This window comes from Prionailurus bengalensis, chromosome D3 (genome assembly GCF_016509475.1).
Source record: "Prionailurus bengalensis isolate Pbe53 chromosome D3, Fcat_Pben_1.1_paternal_pri, whole genome shotgun sequence".
Taxonomy (NCBI): Eukaryota; Metazoa; Chordata; class Mammalia; order Carnivora; family Felidae; genus Prionailurus; species Prionailurus bengalensis.
Genome location: NC_057356.1, coordinates 37,200,187 through 37,225,747, shown reverse-complemented (window position 1 = coordinate 37,225,747; position 25,561 = coordinate 37,200,187). Strand labels below are relative to the sequence as shown.

The 25,561-nt window shown below is 39.2% G+C and overlaps 1 protein-coding gene across 4 annotated transcripts in view; it reads left to right on the top strand.

The window, feature by feature from the left end:
* Window positions 1–25,561, top strand: part of ARHGAP28 (Rho GTPase activating protein 28) — a 194,188-nt gene that overhangs the window by 148,484 nt on the left and 20,143 nt on the right. For all 4 annotated transcript variants that reach the window (XM_043558327.1, XM_043558328.1, XM_043558329.1 and 1 more), the window contains 8 exons: window positions 522–664; window positions 3,250–3,415; window positions 3,517–3,608; window positions 6,164–6,241; window positions 12,434–12,596; window positions 18,684–18,766; window positions 21,358–21,555; window positions 21,905–22,018. In XM_043558327.1, the coding sequence (XP_043414262.1) occupies window positions 522–664; window positions 3,250–3,415; window positions 3,517–3,608; window positions 6,164–6,241; window positions 12,434–12,596; window positions 18,684–18,766; window positions 21,358–21,555; window positions 21,905–22,018 (1,037 nt within the window). The remainder of the gene's footprint in view (window positions 1–521; window positions 665–3,249; window positions 3,416–3,516; window positions 3,609–6,163; window positions 6,242–12,433; window positions 12,597–18,683; window positions 18,767–21,357; window positions 21,556–21,904; window positions 22,019–25,561) is intronic.

Here is a 25,561-nt window from a genome sequence, read left to right as displayed (position 1 = left end):
AACAAACCTAGCAGTGAAGTCCAAATTTAATTTGAACACATCTTAGGAGACAAAAATCCCATAGTTTGGGAAAAACAGTAAGAGAAATGAATTTAGGCAGGAAGTGTAGTGGGGTCTCTGCCCTTCCTCCTTCTGCCTTAAGCTTCTGCTTCCCCAGTAGTGGCAACATTGGGTTTAGGTGGACATAACTGTAATATCATGGTAACATAGATCTACCTCATTTGTGGGCTTTCCTCTAGTAATCCTCTAGTGCCTTTCATGAGATGTAAAAAGTAAGATTAAAAACATGAGATGAAATAGGAAGTTTGTTTGGATAATGATTATAGAAATTCATTCATATGGAAATCTGATGACCCCACATTATCCTTTAACTGAAATCCTCTGAGTGAGTCTGATGCTTTCTTGGATGTAAACATTCTGACATGCCTATAAGTTAACTTATAAATATTTTGTACTTACTTTACAGGAAATGATTGTAATTGATTAAGTGACTTATAAAATATTATGCATCTTTTTTTTAGATGATGTTTATCTGGAAAAGAACATTCCGCCAGAAACTGAAGAGCTGTCCTTCGAAGTATCTTATTCAGAAATGGTTACAGAGATTCCAAAAAGAAACAAATTTAAGAAGTCTGAATTTAAGAAAGAGGACTTCGCCTTAACTGTATGTAAAGCCTTTCATGATTATTCCAGTAACTTCCCGTAACTTTTCCATGGGACAAACTAGTATTTAAAACAAAACAAAACAAAACAAAACAAAACAAAACAAAACAAAACCCACATCTGTGTGTAGAGGAAAGGTCAGGCATCGGTGTTGCATAACACCAGGGCACCATTTATTGTGCAGTGCACAGCCTGCCTAACAGGACTAGGTTGAGGAAGAGTTGTGAGGGTATACACTTGAATACTGTTTTATAGAAGAAATAGGATTTCCTGGCTTGTGTGCTTTCATGCACTTTATATCATTACTTTACTTATAGGTTAGTGCAGATTCTAACTGTATACCTAGTTGTACCTCTAGAAGCCACATATCAGAATGGGGTTCTGCAAAGTCACAGTCATTACAATAAGAAGTGAGCATTTAATGGGACAGGTACTAAAAATTCATCAAATATAGACTCAAGAGTTTATATTATTATTATGGAATAGGCAAGTAGAGCTATAGACTTCATTATCCTGAAAGCCTCAGTATGTATGTATATATATCTCCAGGATATTCTATCTTAAAAGCCCACTACAAGAAATATGTTACATTGATCTGTTGGCTACTCGATAAATGCATTTGTGAAGCATTCATGATGTAGAGCCTTGAATATTCTATGCTGATGAGAGCTGGAGGCATGATGAGCAGGGTCAGGCAGTTTCATGGCTAAAGGAATGGGTCATATAAAAACTGGCAGTCTTTGCCTAGGTAGCCTAGAGACCGTTCCCAGACAACCTCCCCATGATGGAGGGGAGCAGGAGGGCAGAGCAAGAACTGTAAGACTCACTGAGTGCCTTCTACCAGCTTGATGCTGCATTAGGTATCCTCTTGTAATCACCCGGTGACTGCTCCCATTTTACAGCTGAGAAAACTGAGGCCCATGGGGTCCTGGGTGGCCCATGGGATGATTAAGTGTGTGACTTCAGCTCAGGTCATGATCTCACAGTCCATGAGTTCAAGCCCTGTGTCGAGCTCTGTGCTGACAGCTCAGAGCCTGGAGCCTACTTCAGATTCTGTGTCTCCCTCTCTCTGCCCCTCCCCCGCTCACACTGTCTCTCAAAAATGAAAAAAACATTAAAAAAGAAAAAAAGAAAACTGAGGCCCAAAGAAGTTAAGAAATATATCCAAAGCCCATCAACAAATAGGAGGTAGAAACAGGATTTAAACCTCCATGTGTCAAACTCCAAAGCCCCTCCTGGTCCCTAAGCAGTTTCTATGTTGGTAGGGCATTAAGAGTATTCTGGGGCAAAAAGGAAATCCAGTGGGACTCTGGTTTCAGGGGCATCCCTCCCAATCTTTAGGGAGAGTCATCCAAGAGAGGATGCTGGTCCCCAGTTCCCTCATCCAGGCTGTCTGTCGCCTTCTGAGATTTGGGTCATCTGGGGTGCAGGTCAGTCTCTGATGAAGAACTTTGCGTGGGATTTAGCAAGTGGTAATTACTCCATGAATAATTGCAGTTCTTGTCTCTATTGTTGTTGCTGTGTATTACCGTTATGTGGGGCCTTGGTCTCAGAAAGAAGGTAAAACAGCTCAGCTTTTATAGGACAAGGTTGCCCCAAACCACATTCTGCATTTTATTGTTTTAATTTTAAAATACTTGAGGTTCCACAGAACAGCTGTCGACTGAATGAACGAATGAATGAATGAGTGGCTGGTTTAAAAACCTCAAGAAAGCTCTAATTGAGGGAGCCCCTATGGAGAACGTACAAAGATTTGTAATTGAAATAACTGGGATTTTTCTACTTTAGCATTTGTTTCAATAGCAGGTTTTTTGAGAACAAAGCATACTTGTGGTTATTATAGGAGAACAATCTCTCCTTTAAAAGGTCTTACTTGTTAGTCTTCACAAGTATTTTTGGATTGTCAAAGACTTTTTGTTTTCATTTTGCTGTATTTTGTTTCCTATTGTGGAAATAGAGAATACAGCAATATCATTGTCTCAAAACTTATAGGAGGATTATTTGGCACTTTCTATGTACTTTTCCTTTTTAGGAATATTTGGAGTCCTCTCGATTTGATTTTCAAGGTAGAGTAACTGCTGTCTCAGCAGGCATGTGCAGTGAGATTCAGTGGGGAGATTTGTTCGTGTTTTAGAGTTTGTAGAAGAAAACAGACTGTATCTGATGAAAGGACTGATGGTCCCCCACCCCCAAAAAGATACATCAAAAGCTCTTCTGGGAGCACTTAGCTGTTGTGCCTTATATTCCTGGGTCACATGTGCCCGTGGTAGGTACATTCCACATGGTGCCTGGGACATCAGTTGACAACAGAGGATGTCTCTTCGAAGAAACAAGTTTTCACGGTTGTGATGATAATGTTGTAGTACACTTCAGTCCACTGTTTTGTTCCTAATGTAGCACAAGAGCGTTCTGCAAATGTTCTAAAAACCATTCATAATCTTTCTATGACACAGCTTGCTCCTCACAGATTTCTTACAAGTAGCATGTTTTGCTATACAGATTTAGGATGCCCAGGTGACATTTAAATGAAGGGATGATACTTTTCCTTTGCCATAAAAAAATAAATATCCTTCATATGTATTGTAGAAATTTATTGTCCAGAAAACCAGATTCGGTCTAACTGAAGCAGGAGACCTGTCTTCTGAAGATATGAAGAAGATCCGCCATCTGTCTCTGATTGAACTGACTGCCTTTTTTGATGCCTTTGGAATCCAGCTGAAAAGAAACAAAACTGAGAGAGTAAAAGGACGAGGTAGTTAAGACAGGTTTCTTCTGATTTTAACTCTTTGGCGCACTGGAATAAGCGCTTTTCTGATTCTTTTTTCTTTCTTTCTTGCCCATTTTACAATGAAGACACTGGGATTTTTGGAGTTCCGCTCACAGTCCTGTTGGACAATGACCGAAAGAAGGATCCTGGAGTGAAGGTTCCCCTGGTGTTGCAAAAAGTGAGTGGAATGTAAATGAATGGGGAAAGGATAGAGCCTCATGCTGGCAGCTTGGTATCTGGAAACCCGCTGATGAGTTTTCTTTTAGATTTAGAGACACTAAAGCCCTCTTAAGCCTCAGGCCCTTGGTGATTTTCAGCTTTGCTTATTCATCGCCATAACATCCCCACAGCACCGGGGCCGCTTTGCCTTGCTGTGAACTTGTGGAACCTGTGACACTGTCTGACCTTAAAGCATCAGGTGATGGACACAGATACTCTGTACATGGCTTCCTTCTGTTATGTTTTCTCCAGTAGTTTCTAAAGGTTGCTTGTCTGTGTTATATGTTAGTATTTGATTATTCTCTCTAGAATATAAGGTGACCATTAATTATCAGCTATTACATTGACTAATTATACAAGTATTTGCTGAGCTATCTCACAGGATGGCTGTTTTTAAATATGTATGTGTAATCATTTAAATGAATTCACCAAACAAAGCTTAATAAAGCCTAAAAATCAGCTTTTCTGGTGGTTTTTCAGGTATCACTAGGGAGATAGGGTATATTTAGACAAAGAAGAAGTTTGGTGGAAGGGAGTTTTGAAAAATGATATTATCTGAACTGTCATCTGCCAATATCTCTGAGACCATGATTGCTCAATACCTGATTTAAGTCATGTGTTTTATAGACAACAATTTACTTGGGTTTACCCAAGTGTGCATTTATTCAACAGTGACATCCAGTGGCACATTTAAAATTCCAAGCCCTAAACACAAATCTTGTTGCATTTTAAATTGAGTTTTTAAGTAATATAGGAAAATAATTGACTGCAGAAGCATAACACTTATCTTATTCACCATAACAATGCTATGTCTGTTTATTGTATTCTCTCTGAACTTTGTTCCCAGTGCCTCAGATTGAGCTACTCCTGAAGTCAGGTGATTGATTGATTGATTGCTGCTGATGAAGACAGGGGATGATGATGAGAGAGAGCTAAAGGGTGCTGGTGATATGCCAGTGTGCACGGGGGCATCTGTAGGGCACCTCTCCTGCGTGGGTACCATCCATATCCTAGCGTGGGGAGTCAGCAGCAAGCAGCCAGAGGGGACTGTGTTTTCTACTGCTGAGGCCACCAAGGCACAAAAGGATAAGCTACCTTGCCCTTGAACACACAGCCAGCAAGGAGGAAGGGTCAGAGGGAGCACAGCATATACACCCACAGCCAAAGTCCATGGTGACAGTAAGATTTTCTTTCCTTCCTCGAAATAGAATTATGACTTCTGTCTTCTGGGTAAAGGACAGAGTTTGAAAACAATACGTAAAAAGTCTAAGACTGAGAAGATTCAACACATGAATTTATATTATTGTGTAGATGCAAAAACCTAGCACAGAACTTAGCAAATGGAAGGTGCACAATAAATGCTAGTTTAACTCAATCTGGATTTATACCATGTTAGCAACTCAATAAATGTTAGCTATTACTCCCCTTGTGGTCAGGAGTTCCTCATTGAAGACAGCTAGAGGTATTATTCGTCTACTCCTATGGGAGAGTCTTTTTTTATGGACATATTTCTTTGGCCTAAATATCCATTTCTCTCCATACCCTACAAGAACTACCTTAGTTCCAGGCACCATTATTTCTTGAAAGGAAAATAGCAGAGACTCTGGGTCCTCCTGTGTTGTGTGAATAGGGGCAAGTCCTTTACCCTTTCCATGCCTCAGTCTCCTCAGCAGTTGGTTGGGGGTATGGTTAGCACCTGCCTTATAGGATCAGTGTGAGGATTACATGAGTTAATAGATGCAAAGTTCTGAGAATGGGGTATCTGACACAGTAAGTGCACCATAAACATTAGGTATTATTATTACTATAACAGCATCATCATCATCATCGCCATGAGAACTCATGAGAGGTATAAACCTTTACAGTTTCTACCTCCTTGGTCATACTTTTAGGATTCCTGTAGTCTCTCAGCTAAACTTGTTGCATCTGATAATAGCAAATTTAGAATCTTTCCTATTGGTCCATCTGCAGAAAGAGATAGAGTAGTCAGATCTTTTTTTTTTTTTTTTAATTTTTTTTTTCAACGTTTATTTATTTTTGGGACAGAGAGAGATAGAGCATGAACGGGGGAGGGGCAGAGAGAGAGGGAGACACAGAATCGGAAACAGGCTCCAGGCTCTGAGCCATCAGCCCAGAGCCTGACGCGGGGCTCGAACTCACGGACCGCGAGATCGTGACCTGGCTGAAGTCAGACGCTTAACCGACTGCGCCACCCAGGCGCCCGAGTAGTCAGATCTTAAAGTGGGCAAGTGGCCACCTACTTTAGTGGTCAAGAGCCATTACTTTTGAAGGTGGTCTTGGGAAACCCCCAGGAGGTTCTCAGTCTCCACTTCATTTGTAAATTGGAGGCTACTGTTGATTTCAGAGGCAGTTGTAAACATTGAACAAAACATTCAAGTACCAGTCACATATATATGCATGGTAATTTATTGATTGTTGTCACCATCATTATTATTTCAGATGTTTATAATTATATGGAGGTATTTCTTTTTATAACATATCATTGCTTTCTAGTTTTTTGAGAAAGTTGAGGAATCAGGCCTGGAATCTGAAGGAATTTTTCGACTTTCTGGATGTACCGCCAAAGTCAAGGTACTGAACGTTTTCTCTCTTTCTATTTGGAGATCTAAGCCAGCTCGACCTGGTTCACACAGGCCCCAGGTTGCAAGTCCTCTGTTGTTGTTGTAGCTGTGTTGTTGTTGATAGGACCACTTGATCCTCGTGTTCCTGGATACCTATGATTAAATGTTTTATATCCTTTTAAATTAAAACAACAACACTAAAAAACCAACAACAGCGAAACAACATACCAATTCACCATCAAAAACTGCTGCTTATCTTTCTTTAGTTTGGAAAAGTTGAAATGTCCCAGCATTGTTTTCTGGGTTAAACATTTTAGTTGGCTGTGTTCCTCTCAGTCATGGAATTCACCAACCCAATGTTACGTGAGCCCTGTTGCCATTATCAGTTGCTTTGAACTGAGAAACATTCTTTGGCTTTCCTTTTAATGAATGTCCTTATAAGAATATGTAGGAATGGTGGTCACCAGCGGAATAGTCACTCAGCCCAGTTCCATTTAAGGTGATGTTAATTTCTCCATATGAAACCACCCAGGTAACATGATTCCTTTTGCTTTGCTTTATTGCTTCTCTATAGTGGCAAACTGTACAGTACCATAATGGAAAGAAGCACTGAAAAGCTTTTCTTATAAATTTCCAGTAAGACCTTCCACTTAGTCTCTGGTGGTGGGGGTGCATCACAGGAAGGAGTCCCACTCTTCTCAGATCACTCCCTGGCTGGTAGACATGAGAACCTGAGCAGTTTTAAACAGTCAGTCCTTGAGTAAAAAAGTCTCAGGATGAGGGAAAAATTAACTTGGTTGCAGTGTGTAGAGGTAGAAGAGCATCTCTTCATTACTTCATTTTGGTACATGGTTTGGGCAATCCTATTTGTATCAGAAATCTCAGAGTTTTTATTTAGAGGTGTGATGAGCTGTTTTTGTCAGTTGAAACTGAAAATAAGTAAGCTGTGCCTGTTGGAAGATTCTGAGGTGGAGTCAGGAGTAGAAGAGGGTTCTCTGGGCATAGAGTTGCTGCAGGACTGGGAAGGCCGTGCCTCAGACCAGATGCAGGGCTGGTGCTGTCCTTCCCTGTTGCCCCACCTGGCAGAGGGGCCAGATGCCAGCTTCCACACCGCACTCGGCCACTGCTGGGCTTCCTGTGAAGAAGGGGATGAGGCAGAAGAGCTGGTGTTAACTGTGGGGGAGTCGGTTGGCTGGGAGTCACCTGCATTATTTTGTGCAGGTAATTCGTTTTGCAAGGGAGATCTGAGCAGTGCACCACGCTCTGCCAGTGGCAGAAGGGATTAGGGCATTTTGGAGAGTTGTAACCTCCCTGGGAATGGGGATTGCTAAGTGCTGGCACAAAGTCATTTGAAAGGCAAGAAAAATCCTAATGACTCCTCAAGATTTATTCTTTCTTTGTTTTTATGTTTATTTATTTTGAGAGAGAGAGAGACAGAGCACAAGCAGGGGAGGGGCACAGAGAGATAGAGAGAGAAAGAGAGAGAGTCCCAAGCAGGATCTGTGCTGTCAGTGCAGAGCCCGACAAGGGGCTCAGTCTTGCAAACTGGTAGATCACGACCCGAGCTGAAATCAAGAGCCAGATTCTTAACCAACTGAGCCACCCAGGTACCCCATGGTTTATTATTCCTAAATCGAGTCTGCTTTTTGTCTCAGGTTCTGATGGGTATGGTTCTTATATGTACCCTGAATCAGAGAATGAAAGTTGTCATATCTGTTGGGTCAGAGAACCAAAGGAAAGTCAGGGAAACAAACTTCCTAGACACAATTAGAATTCATTCCCCTAAACCTCTCTCCATAATTGGGAAGCTGCATTTGCACATTCTTCCTGGCCTCTGTGTGTGTGTGTAAAACATAATGGAAATGATTTAAAAATTTTTTTTCAAAATAATCAAAAGGAGTCAGCCTTACACAACATCTGTTGTGTGCACGAAGTTTAACACCATAGCACAAGTTACTTTTCTTTAGCTAATCTTTGACTGAAAAATGCTTGCCAGAGGCTAATAATCCCTTCAAGAGTGTTCTTACAGGCACATGCATTCCTGAACCACATTTAGGGAAAAGTCCCTTTTCTCCCCTAATCGGGTTTATGTAGTTTCAGCCTATTTCTTCCATCTCTTATTAGTCTGAAAATGTAATCCAGATGTTTTCATGGTTTGAGCTCCAGGAAAACCAATGTGAAAGAAATCTGGGCCAGCGAACAGAAACAGGGGACTATCGTAGTTAGAAAGACATTGTAACTTGATATATTAAAGGGGTCTTTATTTCTCTCCTTTGTTCAAACTTTAAACTACTTTTGTAAGTTCATCTGTTAGACTAGTTTTTCTAGGAATGTGCTTCGGGAAAGACAGTTAAAAAACCCTCCATTATAATTATCCTCGAATTGTGCCAAATGGATGATGCTAACACTAACGTATCGTTATGAACAATCCAGCCCAGGTTTGTGCTTTCAGGGCCTGGTGAGACGAACAGGGACACAGCCCTGGGGGGCAGCTGCTAGCTTTGACCGCACAGGGAACACAGCAGTGGAGCCCATTTCTGTATTTGAGGCCTCAGATCATTTGGAACCAATTTAACGCTTTGGTGTTTCCAATGATTTTCTTTTCCAAAAATGACAGAAATTTGAGCCAAACACTAGGGAATACATTTTATGGAAGAAGGCAGACTGTTTGACATGCGAGGTTCTCTTTTTTTGTGACTAGCTGCTCTCAGTGTTTCATAATTATGTTACTTGGTCTGCTAGTTTCCCTTCCTGATCTGGTTTTTGAAGCTGAAGGTGGGTCATTTACATTTTCATAAAACAGCCTCTGAAATGGAAGCAGGTTGTATATTTGCTCAGAGCAGATTTAAGGACGTGGCATCTGACCCTTGCCTAGTTTTCTCATTAACACTGGACAGAAAACATGACTTCTTTAAACTTTAAATGCTTCCTGTCTTTGGCAAACTAAATCCAACGCCTGGTTTATATGGCTTCATGTTTAGGACCGCCGTGGAAATGTTAGCTCTGCCCCTATGTCCCTCAGTTTGCTTTAGTCAGAAGGAAGAGAGGACATTCTTTCTCTCAGTTTTGTTTTATACTAGCCATCCAGACAAGATGAAGAGATACTATGACCCAAATAACTGCATATGCATGGGCTTCCCATAGTAATAATACTAAAGGTTATTACAGACCAACAGGAGGGGGGAGTTATGAACAGCCAGCATTTATTGAGTGCTTACTGTGTGGCGGGCCCTCTCCCCTGAGCTTTACGTTGTATGATCTGATTTAATCTGTGAAATCATTTCAATATCCCTATTACACAGAAATGTGGGGCACAGGCCTTAGAATTAGTCAGTTGTAGAACTGGGAGGAAAACCTAAAGAGTCTGGTCATAGAGCCTGTTCTTGGTTCTGGAGCCATGTTGCCTCTTAAGCCGCAGGGAACAGCTGACAGGTTAGAATGGTAGTCACGTTACGTTTCAGACAGCTTCCTACAGCAGAGGGACGTGGGAGATGAATTTGAATTATTCTGTTCACGCTGGTGCTTCCTGTCTCCTTGAAATCTGTTTCCCCTTTGCTTTGTGTGGCAGTGGCACCAAGCAATGGATGGAAGTCATTTGCTGCTTTCCCTGGCCTTGTTAACACCACCACCATCTACCCATGACGCAGGCTCACAATCAGAGTCATCTTGGACTGTTAAGTTTCCTCTGAATAACCCATCACTGATTCTTGAGAATTTTCTCTCTCAGGTATTTCTTCAGTGCCACCTCTCCTTTCTGTCTTCTGGCTGCTTATCCAGGTTAGTCCTCCATTTTCCAGAAATGGTGCCATGGCCCAGTAGTTAGTCTCCTTGCTTCTAGTCCATTCCCCAGTCAGCACCAAGCTCTATTTTCCTCCAAATCACTTTCCCATCTGGTTGTCAGAAAAGATAAATCTCACCTTGTTGTTCTCTTGCTCGGACATGTTCCTTGTTGCCTCATGGCCCATGGAATAAAGTTCAGTCCCCTGAGGGTCGGCTCTGGATTGCCCCCAGCCTCAACTCTCTCTCTCTCTCCTCCTTGCCCGTGATGCTTCAGCAACACTGAACTAATTGGAGTTCCCCAAACACATTGGGTCTCCTTGCATGTGAACCACCACTAGAGCGCTTTCTGCTGTCTTGGAGTATCCTTCTGTTTCTTCTTCCCCTGACAAGCCCCTCAGACTCGAGAGCTGGCCTGAGAAGAGTTAGATTCTCCTCTATCATGGCTGTAGTGCATCTAGTATGTGCTCTGAGTTACATCGTGAACTCACAAGACAGTCCCATTCACTGGACCACAAGATGCCCAAAGGCAGAGAATGGATCTCATGCATCCTCCTCTTACCAGAGCCCAGTCTATTCTCTACTTCTTTTGTTCTAGGAAAGCCTTTATATGTATGCTTCAGTGCTTTACAGAGTGTATTTATCAGCAAAACATTGCTTTATTTGCTCTATTATTCCTATTAGATTGAAAGCTTCTCAAGGACAAGAAAAAAAATCTCTTGCTGTCATTAGTAAGGGCTAGAGGGTGGCTTGGAATCATGTCTGTCTCTGTAAGGAATGTGTCCTGCCAGAGTGTCCCCAGTGTTGCGGGCTCGGGGAACGATGAGAGCATTAGTGTCTGGGCTGGTTAATGAGCAGCAACTTGGTTGGGAAAGGTCAGATGCGCAGACTGACTCTGACTGTGTGTGACTCAAAGCACTCAGTAAATAAAGCAGAGGGCTCAAAGAAACTGAGGGTTTTCAAAATTCTCTCTTTGGAGTAGTGTCAGTTGGGGAACTGACCACAACTACCTAGTATTAATAGGCAAACTCTGTATGTAGTTCAAGGGGGTTAGTAGGATATGAGTTGGGCTTTGAAAAAGAATCGTGGAGGGGCGCCTGGGTGGCGCAGTCGGTTAAGCGTCCGACTTCAGCCAGGTCACGATCTCGCTGCCCGTGGGTTCGAGCCCCGCGTCGGGCTCTGGGCTGACGGCTCGGAGCCTGGAGCCTGTTTCCGATTCTGTGTCTCCCTCTCTCTCTGCCCCTCCCCCGTTCATGCTCTGTCTCTCTCTGTCCCAAAAATAAATAAACGTTGAAAAAAAAAATTTAAAAAAAAAAAAAAGAAAAAGAATCGTGGAGAATGGTGGCACTGATAATCAAATGAATCATAAGAAAAATGTATAACCCAACTAAAACTTAGGGAGGCTTAGTAATTTTTTTAAAGTATTTACACAGTGTTCCAAACCTTATGAAGGATTGGGCAAGCATGCAAACATGTGGAAGATATGGCTTAAAACTTCACTGTAACTGCTCCAGGATGATGTCATTGATTTGCATGTTGCAGTGAGGTCAGAGTTCCTTTATTGGGATATTTTTTGTTCTGCATGAGAACTAGTTGAGAGGCATACATTCTTGTTCTAATTTAGAAGTAGATGACAAGGATGGCAGAAAGAAGAGATTATGACAAAAAAAAGGGTAGTGAAGGCTTTGTCAAATCAGTACATTTATCCTGTGGGGATAGGTGATATTCTGCCAAAACCACAGAAACAAAAAACTTGAGAGAGAGCGAGAGAGAGAGAGAGTGAGAGACTGTACGTGCACACATGTGTGCATGGGGGAGGGACAGAGAGAGAGGGAGAGAGAGAATCCCAAGCAGGCCCTATACTGTCAGCACAGAGCCCGACATGGGGTTCTGTCTCACAAACCATGAGATCATGACCTGAGCTGAAATCAAGAGCCAGATGCTTCATCGACTGAGCCACCCAAGGGTCCCAAGATTAACCTTATTCTTTTCTTTTTTTTAAATGTTTATTTATTTCTGGGAGAGAGAGAGTGAGCAAGTGGAGGAAGGGAAGAGAGAGAGAAACACACACACACAGAATTCAAAGCAGACTTCAGGCTCTGAGCTGTTAGCACAGAGCTTGACGCAGGGCTCAAAACCACAAACCATGAGATCATGACCTGAGCCAAAGTTGGGTGCTTAACCGACTGAGCCACCCGGGCGCCCCATATTAACATTATTCTTAAAAGGTTTTAGAAGAATTCATTAGAAATAGCTATTTCAATTCATTAATTATGTTGAAAAAGTAAGGCTTTGGAGATGTTGGCTTTTCAGTCTGTTTACAAAAATAATTTATGTAATGACAGTTTTTATAAGGGAGAAAGGGGGTCAGGTGGTAAAAAAAAAAAAAACGCCTTGAATGTTGACTGTTTTTCTTGATTTTCAGCAATACCGTGAAGAACTGGATGCCAAGTTTAATTCTGATAAATTTAAATGGGACAGAATGTGCCATAGAGAAGCTGCAGTAATGTTGAAAGCATTTTTCAGAGAACTACCCACCTCTCTCTTCCCCGTGGAATATATACCTGCCTTCATCACTCTAATGGAAAGTAGGTAGAGGAAGTTAAGTGTGAATGGACTAACATATCAGGTCAATAAAGTGCCACAGAGCAGAAGAAAAATGCATAATCACATGTGGTTGTAAATGTACAGATTTGCTATTTCCTGGAAGTACTTAGTGAAGTATTGAGTTCAATGGTAGACAGTCATCTCTTTTCATATTTATATATTAAGTTTGGTAGATAAAAGTTAGAGGGTTTTGTAATTGTTAAAAGAGAAGATGTTGAAAGTCAGGCTCTTGAGATTTGAATTTGTGCTCAGCCATCTGTTAGCCATGTAATCAACCTTTCTCAGCTTCATTGCTGTACCTACAAATTACGTATAATAATTGCTTGTCAGGGTTGATATGGTTATTGAATGAAGACATCTAGAATTGTGCCTCATGTGTAATAGTCCTTCCAAATATAGAAGGTCTCTACCTTCTTTAAATCTGAAGTCCTGGGTTTGATGATGTGTAACACACAACATAGGCTACACAGAAGATGTTTTGTCTCTGAAAATTACAATATCACTATAGTGTTTTTGAAAATTACAGTCCCCTAGATTAGGCCTTAAGTGAGGAACTTGGATAAAAGCATGGAAACTGGAAAGTGTGTGTTGTATTTGGCAGTGAGGGAATAATTTGGCATGGTTTCAGCCTCAGGGTTGACTATTATAGAGATGTGACAAAAGAGAAATTTAGGAAAGTAGAATGGGGCTACATGATGGGGGCTTTGCCTGCTAACCTGAGGAACTCGGGCGTCACAAGCCTAACTGTGTACAAACCTTAAATAAATGGCAATTCCACATGGACAGAAAACACCAGGGACAAACAGAAAGGACACACCCCACATAAAGAGGTTGGCCACTGCTCAACTCTAGATAATGGTTACCATGCGGGAGTGAGAGCCAAAATCCACACTTTAATGGGGAAACTGTTAATTTGAAAATATCAGCCACAGATTCAAATGTGAAAACACTGTGTGAGCCTAACAAATGATATCTATATCTGCCAGTTTACAGCTTTCTGCAGGTTTACCAGAAGTATAAAATCCTTAAAACCACCAGAAAGAAAATAATGGCCAGGTTCTAATTTTTATGACAAAACTTGTCCTAAATATTAATAGGTTCTAAGTCTGTAAAAATTTTAACTAAACCAGATTCATAATATAATCCTTTGGGTCTTCATAGAAGAGAATATGATAGGCAAGGCAGGTTTTTTTCTTAAGCTTTAATTCACATGCCATCTGTGACCAGTATCTCTTTTCTTCGTATGAGGTAGTGTTTTGTTTTATGAGAGAAACTCTCAAAGAGCTTCATTCTTTTTGTATTTCAGATACTGTGTTTTGTCAGTTGTAGAGTTTCTCGTTGGTGCTTTTTTAAAATTGAATTATAGTTAATACACAGTGTTATATTAGTTTCAGGTATACAGTGTAATTATTCAATAATTCCATACATTTTTCAGCACTCATCATGATAAGTGTACTCTTAATCCCCTTTATATTTTTCATCCCTTCCCTGCCCACCTCCCTCTGGCAACCACCAGTTTATTTTCTATATTTAAGAGTCTGGTTTTTTGTTTGTCTCTCTTTTTCTGTGTTCATTTGTTTAGTTTCTTAAATTGCACATGAGTAAAATTATGTGACCCTTTTTTCCTCTGACTTATTTCATTTAGTATTATATCCTGTAGATCCATCCATGTTGTCGCAAATGGCAAGATTTTGTTTTTTTATGGCTGAATAATATTCCATTGTATGTGTATATGTATATACATACACACATGGTATACATCGAATGTGTATATACACATACATGCATACATCACATCTTCTTTATTTTATTTTATTTTTCACACCACATCTTCTTTATCCATTCATCCATCAGTGGATGCTGGGGTTGCTTCCCTGTCTTGGCTGTTGTAAATAATGCTGCAATAAACATAGGGGTGCATATATCTTTTCGAATTAGTGTTTTTATTAGTTGAATACTGGAATTATTGGATCATATGGTATTTACCTTTTCAATTTTTTTAGGACCCTTCATGCTGTTTTCCACAGTGCCTGTACCAGTTTGCATTCCCATCAATAGTGCACGAGGGTCCCTTTTCCTCCACATCCTTGCTAACACTTGTAATTTCTTGTGTTTTTTATTTTAGTCATTCTGACAGGTGAGGGTGATATCGCATTGTGGTTTTGATCTTCCATTTCCCTGATGATTACTGATGTTGAGCATCTTTTCAAGTGTCTATTGGCCATTTTTATGTCTGTATGTCTTCTTAAGGAAATGTCTACTCAGGTCCTCTGCCCATTTTTAAAATCAGATTATTTGGGGTTTGGGGGGGTTGGGTTATATAAGTTCTTTATATATTTTGAATACTAACCCCTTATCATATGTACCATTTGTAAATATCTTCTCCCATTCAGTTGGTTGCCTTTTTGTTTTGTTGATGATTTTCTTCACTATGCAGAAGTATTTTATTTTGGTGTGGTCCCAATAGTTTAATATTGTTCTTGTTTCCCTTGCCTGTGGAGATATATCTAGAAAAGTGTTTCTATGGCTGATGTTAAGAGATTACTGCCTGTGCTTTCTTCTAGAATTTTTATGGATTCAGGTCTCACATTTAGGTCTTTAATCCATTTTGAGTTCATTTTTGTGTATAGTATAAGGCAGGGGTCTAGTTTCATTCTTTTTATGTGACTGTCCAGTTATCCCAGCACCATTTGTTGAAGAGATTATCTTTTCCTCATTGGATATTTTTGCCTCTTTTGTCATATTCTTGCCTCCTTTTTAAGTATTTTCTTTTTTTTTTTTTAATGTTTATTTTTGAAGGAGAGAGATACAGATAGTGAGTAAAGGAGGGGCAGAGAGAGAAGGAAACACAGAATCCAAAGCAGGCTCCAGGCTCTGAGCTGTCAGCACAGAGCCCAACTCAGGGCTTGAACCCACGAACTGTGAGATCATGACCTGAGCCGAAGTCAGACACTCAACCGATTGAGCCACCCAGGTGCCCCTAAGTATTTTCTATTTATTTGCTGAGATGGCCTATCTTTTCATTCATTATCAGAATACTTTCCTTCACATCACTGAACACAGTTATGATAGATGCCTCGGAATCCTTGTCTGCTAATCCCCACAGATGTGGGTCATCTCAAGGTTGGTCTCTGTTGATTGTCCTTTCCCTTGAGAATGCACCACTCTTGCATGTCAAGTAAATTTAAACTGTATCCTGAACAGTGTAAATATTGTGTTTTGGAGACTCTGTGTTCCATAATTTCCCCAAAGAGTGAGGTTTGGAGTTCTGTTATGGTTTTTGTCATTTGTTTGTTTGTTTGTATTTAAGCCAACCATTTATTTCGACCCAAATTGAACTCAAATTGCCAGTGGTCTTTCGGAAGCAGCTCAACCATCAGTCTAGTTATTTAATCCTTACCTGTGCTACTCCATACATTCTTGGTTTAGGTCAGCCAGGACTTTATGCCAGAATCAGGGCCTTTGCCCATAATTTCCCAGTGGTTGTAGGCATCTTGAATCCTGTCTTTTAGCTGTTGAGGACAGAAAGACTGGAGTTTTCTTTTGGAGCTTTAGCTACCTCATGCAATACTGACTATAGCCTGACCTCAGACTAAAAGCTAGAGAAGTGGGAAACTCTGCCTGTGCCATTCTCTAATTCCAGGTGTCCAGTCTTCTGAATCTGCCTGCTTTTATTAATTCTCCACTGCCTTAGGGAGTTGTTTTTTGTATTTTGTCCAGCGTTTATAGTTCCCTTCAGGAGGATTGGTCAGGAAGGAGCTTACTTAGCCATACAGAAGCAAGAGTTCCTCCCTTCAGTTTATAAGCCCCCCAAAATAGGATTTTTTGCATAGTTTGCTCTCCTGGAAAATGGGCTGCAGAAGTATTATCTTTACTTTAATCTGTCGTGTATATACTAAATAATTTCGTTACAACAAAGCGGTGCCACAGAGGATTTTATTGTGTTTGTGGCTTCTTGGTATTATAAAATTATGCCAGATCTGGTCAGAGAATCCTATTAAGAAAGGTATACAAATACACTAGTTTCTGTAGCATCATTGTTCCCCATCTGACCGCAGCCAGTACACCTCATTGAAGGGAGAAAATCTGGAAAATATCCTGGAAAGGTTCACAGAGGAGTCCACGTTTCTTTGTATGACTTTGAAAGTGAAAAATACTATGTTGCAGTGATTGATTTGATAGCAGCCGACCCCGCAGGAAGCCCAGAGTTCTGGACTCCTACCAGCAGGGAAAATGGCCTTTTTGCTACCTTAGTGTAAGCTCTAGTTATAACGAGATTTTCTGAAGGAAGAAATTGTGGATACGTGTGTTTAAGCTGCCATTCTTTATTCTCTAAAATGGGGTTTGGAGAATGTAATCGTTGAGTGTAATTGCTTTCTCTTCCCAAACTTGGCCCCAAAATTGTCCACAAAATTAAAACACTAATAGTTCATCCATCAAGCGTTAGATGCTTTTATGAAAAGTTTAATAACTTCCTGGGAAAATAATCCTAACCAGGGTGCAGTAAATGAATTAACTACAAAACGGTTAACCACGAAATGGTGTAGGGGCAAGTTACCTAAATAAAATGAAAATAGATTATTTGCCAGTTTACAGAGTTTTAGTCTTAAAAGTATTTTCATAATTGCTCTGAAATTAGTAGAAATACAGAACCTGCAGCTGCATTTGTTGCTCCCCCAGCCAGCCAAAGAACACTTTTGGTTGCATGAGAAGATTAGCCTGCAGTTTATGCATTACAATAATGCCTTATGTGTCCCTCAGTGCTTTATACTGAGATATGCTCCTGATAGTTCCTATTAATCAGGTAAACTCACATCAGTGTACATTGGCCATTTTCAAAAACATCCTGAACCTGTGTCATTCTTGTTTACAAGTTTTACATAAATTTCCAAAAATCCACATGGGGATTATGCCAAGAGAATGATACAGCCCTATAATAATGTTCCCAACTGTTTGTCTGTTACATGATTATATACATTAGTCATCTACTGCTAACTAGGATGTGTACCATCTCCTGTAACCCAGTAGCTTGTCACAAGAGTGTTTCCACTGCTGTAAAGCTGAGTAGCTTTACAGGCAGTTGACTACCTTTTATCCACTGAATATAAATAGATTTTCCTTCAACTTGAAAACTCTCCAGGGATGCTAGAACATAGTGCTTCCCTTCAGGAACTCCCCACCAAGAGACCATTGTGAAGAGAATACAGAGAGACAAAGAAAAGCCTAGAATGCTCTGATATGCTCTACATTTTCAGCACAGCTGGTTGTGGATTATCCAGTTGTGGATGGAATCCCTAAAATTCTTTCCCTAAAACAGGGAAAAAAGCCAGCTTTGAGAATACTCAAGTATGAATGCCAGCCCTCTGGCGCCATCTTCTGTCATTATCCAGGAATAAAATACTCAAGAATCTCTGGAGATCCAACTGTAGATCTAGAATAAGTGTCATTAATCATAATAAAAAGAACGGACACATACAGAGGTAACTATGTACAGGCATTGATGCAAACGCTGTACATACTCACTCATTTAGTCTTTGTAACAACCAAGTGAGGTAGGTATGACTACTCCCATTTTACAGATGGTAAAATAGTAGCAATGAGGGCTTAAATAGCCTGCCCAAGGTCATTCAGTAACTAAGTAGTAGATGCAGGATTTGAACCTGGTTCTAGAATCTGTGCTCCTAATAATTATACTTTGCTGCCTCATCATGTGGAAACAAGATTTACTTTCTGTTGACTTGAGCTTTTAAACCTTCTGTTTATAGCATACAAGTAAAGCAGGGCCACTGGAAGTACTTTGAAAAGGGAAATGTTATACAAATCTAGAATTATTTTGAGGCTCTCACTGGCCACCTGTCTCTACAGTGGCATCATGGGATGTGAAAAAGGAGCTGATAGACTGAGGCTCTTGTCCAGGTTAACAAATTTACATTGTTGGGCACAAAACCTGAGTCTTTACCACTGAAAGCTGTCAGGAGCCCTCCTGTGCCACCAGATGTTAGGAAGAAATGCTGTCAGAATGCTTCAGTGGTGTTCAAAATGTGTGGTTATTTCTGTTTTCTTGTTAGGAGGGCCTCCCATCAAAGTACAGTTTCAAGCTTTACACCTCATGGTCATGGCCCTGCCCGATGCCAACAGGGACACAGCTCAGGTATGTGGTATCAACCTCATGGTCTGTGATTGGCCCTTCTTAGAGAAAATGGTTCAGATGGAAAAATGGAACCCAAGATGACAACTGACTAAGCCAGCTCAGCACACTGCCAACTTATAATTGTCTTTGTGCATTCCCACTGGTGTTCTCCTGAGGAAGGCAGGAAAGAATGTAAATCCTGGAATCTTCTTTGAACATTTCAGTTCTATTCGTTCAATCCATTAAGAGGTACTGAGTATCTGTCTAGTGCCCGGCACCAGGCTAGGGTTAGCAGGAGGAGAAGCACGTAATGCTAGAAGTAAATCAGACCATTATGTAAGCTGCAGAATATAAAACTGTATAAGCTGCTCACTCCAGTCTAGTGGTAAAAGATCCAAGGAGTGTACTCATGGAGGAAATTTGAAATCACTGATTTAAATGAAATTTGTAAAATGTTTGGGTCTTAAAGTTTACAAAAATAATTTAATTAAAGAATCCTAAGATCTTGGAATTTTGGAAATCACCTGATAGGGTCTCCTCATTTTACAGATTAGGAAAATTAGACTCAGAAAAATAATTTCTCCATTAATATATAATAGAACATGTAATCGATTCACACTCCATTATTCTCCCGAATATTCTTTGCTTTATTTCAGATTTATTTCTTTGCTGTATGTTGGCAAAAATCAAAAGGTCCTCTTGTTATTTTGTAATGATTCTGTATACAGTGGGAAATTTGTTATAAGTACAACAGGTGTTTGGAATCTTTGAAATGAAATTGAGTTAAGATGAGCTGGAAAGAGCCCGTAATTTTGAGGCCAGTAAACATAACACTTGAAAACAAAGGTGATTAGGTGATTCTTTCTGCTGCCTCTTATCAGACATTTCAATTTGGTGAGGACCTTTCCTCCTACCTAATAAAAATATCTAGGTCAATTATAATGTATGTCAATTATATCATATCCTCAGCCCAAGGATGGGAATTGGATATGACATGAGAATGTCTGTGTCTAATGTAATTCAATAATTTTTCAAAAGCTGGAAATTTATTAGCTTGTTTTTGGGGTTTGTGTTCAACAATGTTCTTTTATATATAAAGGGAAAAAAGGATGCATCTGCTATCAGATATTTTGTTCAGAAACAAGTAATTCGATACTTTTCTAACAAGATCCTCAAAAACATCATGGGACTGGTGAAGAGGTTACACACACACACACACACACACACACACACACACACATTTTTTCCCACTCTACAGTGTGACTGGATCTAGGATTGAAGCTGGTGTGGTAGAAGGTCAAGAGCTCTGACTCAAGAATTAGATTTCCTCAGGTCAAATCCTGGCTTTGCCACTTACTTAATGCACACTGGGTGAAGCTACTTTAATTTTTTCATTAGCTTCCTCATCTGTCAAACAGAATTAATAATAGTACCCACTTCACAGGGTTTGTAATGATGACAAAGTCAGTGATATACATGAAGTATTAAGAATAATGCTTGGCTCACAATCAACCCTCAAATTAATGTTAACTATTAATTACTATTATGTGCTACCCATTTTCTCATTAAGAATACTACAACAGATTCAAACTTGAAAAACTAAAGAATATCTTTTATTCTCTTTTCTTTCTTTTTTAAAGATTTCAGCCCTCTTGGTGAATTTCAGAAGGTTCTGATAAGTATCTGTACTTTGGTGGCTTAGCCAAACTTTAAGCTTTCTCAAATCTCCCCCTCTCTCTCTCTCTTTTTAAATGCCAAGAACAACTTCATGTAAGCATTTCCCTTTGGTCTGCTGAAGATTTGAAAACTGAAAAGCATGGAAAAATGACCCCCAGAAAGTAAAATTTTTTAATTTTTCAATTGAGCTTACATTTGTACTGACTAATGAGATACACATTTTTTTTTAATGGGTTTTCCTTTCCCAAGGAAACAGTAAATAGTTTTCAATGACAATGCTTTAAATTAAGGTGTTTTTAGGGGTTCTGGGTGGCTCAGTCGGTTAAGCATCCAACTTCGCTTGGGCTCAGGTCATGATCTCACAGTTCATGGGTTCGAGCCCCACATCGGGCTCTGTGCTGACAGCTCAGAGCCTGAAGCCTGCTTCAGATTCTGTGTCTCCCTCTCTCTCTGCCCCTCCCCTGCTCATTCTCTCTCACTGCCTCTCAAAAATAAATAAACATTAATTTTTATTTTAATTAAGGTGTTTTTAAGGATTCCTTTTCTTCCTTCATAACAAAACTTCACTTCATGTTTATTTGAATTGCAGTGTTTCCTCTTCCCGGTTTTACTACATAACTTTAATATTTGTCAACCTCATTTTGGATAAAGAAAATAAAACAATGCAAACTTTTACTTATAGAGACTCCAATATAATAAACTCTATAAAAATGGAATACTTTCATGAAGCAGACAATTGAATGAACAGTTCACATATCTCATTAGCACTTTTAAGTAATAAAGGGGACAGCATTACACATTTAGTCATGCTATATAGCCATGCTGTAGTTCTGACAGTTTTCTAGAGGGCACCATGAACGGGTATAGAAATGAATGACAGCACCTAGTGGTGCCTTTTGATAATCTACAATAGTGTGACTGCCGTTTCTTGCTAGGCCCTCATGACATTCTTCAATAAAGTGATTGCCAACGAATCAAAAAACCGAATGAGCGTATGGAACATTTCTACTGTAATGGCACCAAACCTTTTCTTCAGTCGAAGCAAACATTCTGATTATGAAGAACTACAGTTAGCAAACACTGCAGCCCACATCATCCGCCTAATGCTTAAATACCAAAAGATTCTGTGGAAGGTGAGTAACGGTGTGATGACTGTGATGTTTTCTTTGGAAGTCCACCAGCACCCAGGAAATGTAAAGACTCCACGAGCGAGCGATACCCTTAGTCACAGGAAGAAATATGAGAAGATCATCCCAGGCTGCCTGTGGCATCTTTGTAAATACTTTCATGACTGTTCCTGAATATGTTTCCCCTCTTAGACAGGAGTGCTTCTCATTTTCTCTAATATGTAAAGACAAATGCCACAGTCCGTTTCCAGGATACTGAGTGGCCAGAAGGAGTTACCATAACTGAAGATGGAGTCTACCGGGGAGTTTTAATCCAAACACTTTCCTTTCGATTCAAGTAGTGTTTCTTCTCCAGGTTCCATCTTTCCTAATCATGCAAGTCAGAAGAATGAACGAAGCTACGATGCTGTTAAAGAAGCAGCTCCCAAGTGTCAGAAAGCTGCTGAGGAGGAAGACCATAGAACGAGAGGTAATGGCAAGAAACTAAGGGTGCAAATGTTGTTACTGCCCAGGTTTTTATTCCTCAAAGCATAACACAAAGTAGCTTGTAATTTATAACCAAAATATTCTCACAAAATATCAGTCTTGTGACCATAAACATTATGGAAATGGTGTTCATAACAGAGTACTGTGGTCTTTCCATTTTGTTGAAATATGTGCTTCTGGTTTAAGTTCTTGAAATAGGTCTATCTGGAAGATTATTTAATACTCTGTGAAGTACTTAAGTCTAAAATGGTTCTCACAAAAGATAAAAGTCAACCTTTTAGTCCCGTGTGAACTAGAATTAGGGCATTCCAGTATCTAGTATGTCTAATAAATAGAGAACGATTTCTTTAGTGATTGGATAATAAAAGAATATTTAGTCTTTAAGATTAGTCTTTAATCTTCATTGCATTTCAAAGAATTTTTGCTTTAGCATAGTTTGTGTAACAGATAAACAACTGTATTGAAATACAATCCTCATATCATACAGTTTTTTATTTAAAGTGTAAAATTCAATAGTTTTTAGTATATTCACAGATATGTGAAATCATCAATGCAATCAACCTTAGAACATTTCATCACCTGGAAAAAAATACCATACCCTTTGGCTATCATCGCCCTAGGCACACCTCTACCATTTCCTCCTGCCAGTCCTAAGCAACAGCTTATCCACTTTCTGTCTCTATAGAGTTCCCTATTTGGGACTTTTAATGAATTGAGTCATATAATATGTGGTCTTCTGTGACTGGTATATTTTCTTTAGCATTATATTTCATGGTTCATCCATGTACCATGGCCAAACAGTATTCCATTATATGGATTTCCACATATCTTTTTATCCATTCATTTATTGATGGACACTTGGGTTGATTATACTGTTGGCTTATTATGAATAATGCTGCTACAAACATTTATAAGTTTATATGTGGACATATGTTTTTACTTCTCTTGGGTGTATGCTGGGTAATAAAGCAGCTCTATGTTGAGTCATCTGAGGAACTGCCAGACTGTTTTCCAAAGCAACTGCCCCATTTTTACATTTTCACCAGTAGTGTGTGAGGATTTAGATTTTTCCATATCCTCACAAAAACTTATTATCAGAAAGTTTTATTCTAGCCATCCTAGTGGCATAAAGTGGTACCTCATTGTGGTTTTGATTTTCATTTCCCTGAAAACTAATGATGTTGAGCGTCTTTTCATGTGCCTGTTGGCCATTTGTGGATCTTCCTTGGAGAAATGTCTATTTAGCTTCTTCCCCAATTTTTGATTTGGTTGTCCTTTTACTATTAAGTTGTAGGGGTTCTTCATATATTCTAGATACAAGTCCCTTATCAGATATATGATTGGAAAATATTATTTCCCCTTCCGTGGGTTGTCTTCTCAATTTCTTGTTTGTGTCCCTTGATGCACAAAGGTTTTTAGTCATGATGAAGTATAATTTATCTACTATTTCTTTTGATGGTCATGTTTTTGTTGTCATATCAAACAATCCTTTGTCAAATCTAAGGTCATGAAGATTTGAACTCTTTGTGTTCTTCCAGGAATTTTCTAGTTTTAGTTCTTACGTTTACATCTTGCTTCCATTTTGAGTTATTTGTAGTATGTAATATGAAGTAGGAGTATACAAGTTCTTTCTTTTGCATGTAGCTATCCAGTATCTCAGCATCTTTTGTTAAAAAGACGAGTCTTTCCCCCAACAAATGGTCTTGACGCTATTGTTGAAAATTGACCATAGATGTAGTAGTTATTTCCAGACTCTTACTTCTGTTACATTTATCTATATGTCTCTCCTTATGCCAACAACACACTGTTTTGATTACTGTAGCTTTGTTTTAAGATTTGAAATTGAAAATTAAGAGTTCCAACTTTTTCTTTTAAATAAATTTTGTTATTTGGGGTCCCCTAATTTCCATATCAGGTTTAGGATAGTTTTCTCATTTCTGGAAGAAAAAAACAACAGTAGTTGGGATTTTGATAGAGATTTCATTGAATATGTAGATAGATTTGGGAAATATTGCCATCTTAATAATATTACATTTTCCAGCCCATGAAAATGGGTTATCTTTCCATTTATTAGGTTTTCTATAATTTCTTTTAACAATGTTTTATGGTTTTCGATATATAAGTCTTACACTTTCTGGATTACATTTATTCCTAAGTATTTTATTCTTTTTGGTACTATTGCAAATGGAATTGTTTTCTTTTTCTGTTTTTAATGTTTATTTATTTTTGAGAGAGAGAGAGACAGAGCATGAGCAGCGGAGGGGCAGAGAGAGAAGGAGACACAGAATCTGCAGCAGGCTCCAGTCTCTGAGCTGTCAGCATAGAGCTCAATGCCGGGCTTGAACCCACAAACCGCGAGATCATGACCTGAGCCGAAGTCGGACACTTAACTGAGCCACCGAGGTGTCCTTGGAATTGTTTTTCTTAATTTCATTTTAGGATGGCTAATTGTTTGTGTGTGGAAATACAACAGATATTTGTATATTGATCTTGTATTCTGCAGTTTTGCTAAACTCATTTACTGGCTCTAAAAGTTTGGTTTTATGTGTATTAATTCTTTAGGATTTCTACATATAAGGTCATGTTATCTGTGAATAGAGATAATTTTCCTTCTTTCTTCTCAGTCTTTGTGCCTTTTATTTTTCTTGCTTGATTATCCCGGCTAGAACTCTGGTAGAATATTAAATAAGAAGGCAAGAGCAGAGATCATTGTTTTGTTTCTGATCTTAAGGGGAAAGCCCAGTCTTTCATCATTAAGTATGATTTGTATGTGGGTTTTTCATAGATTGCCCTTATTGGTTTGAGAAAATTCCATTCTTTTTTTTTTTCTTACATTTTTAAAATTCAATTTATGTAAATTTAAAAAACAAAAACAAAAAACAGTTCACCCATTTCTCCTTCTTGTACCCCATTCCCCACCTCAGCAACTACCAATCCATTCTCTGTATCTATGAACTAGAGATTCCAAATGTAAGAGAGATCATACAGTATTTGTCTTTCTCTGTCTGACTTATCTCACTTAGCATGATGCCCTCAAAATCTTGCCATTTGTGGTAACATGGATGGGCTTCAAGAAAACTCTGTTCTTAATTTGTTGGGTGTTTTTACCATCAAAATGTGTTCGATTTTGTCAAATGCTTCTTCTTCATCTGTTGAGATGATCATTGGGTTTTTTCTCTTCATTCTATTAATATGATGTATTACACTTATTGGTTTTCATTTATTGAACTAATCCTGCGTTCTTGGGTTAAATCCTACTTGGTCAAGGTATACAGTCCTTTTAATATGCTACTAGACAGGTTGCTTGAGGATTTTTACATCAACATTCATAAGGGATCTTCATCTGTAGTTTTAATTTCTTGTCGTGTCTTTGTCTGACTTTGGTATCAGGGAAATACTAGCCTTTAGAATGAGTTAGGAAGTGCTCCATCTTCTATTTTTTTCAATTTTTAAAAAATATTTATTTAAAAAAATTTAATGTTTATTTTTGAGAGAGAAAGAGACAGAGCACAAGCGGGGGAAGGGC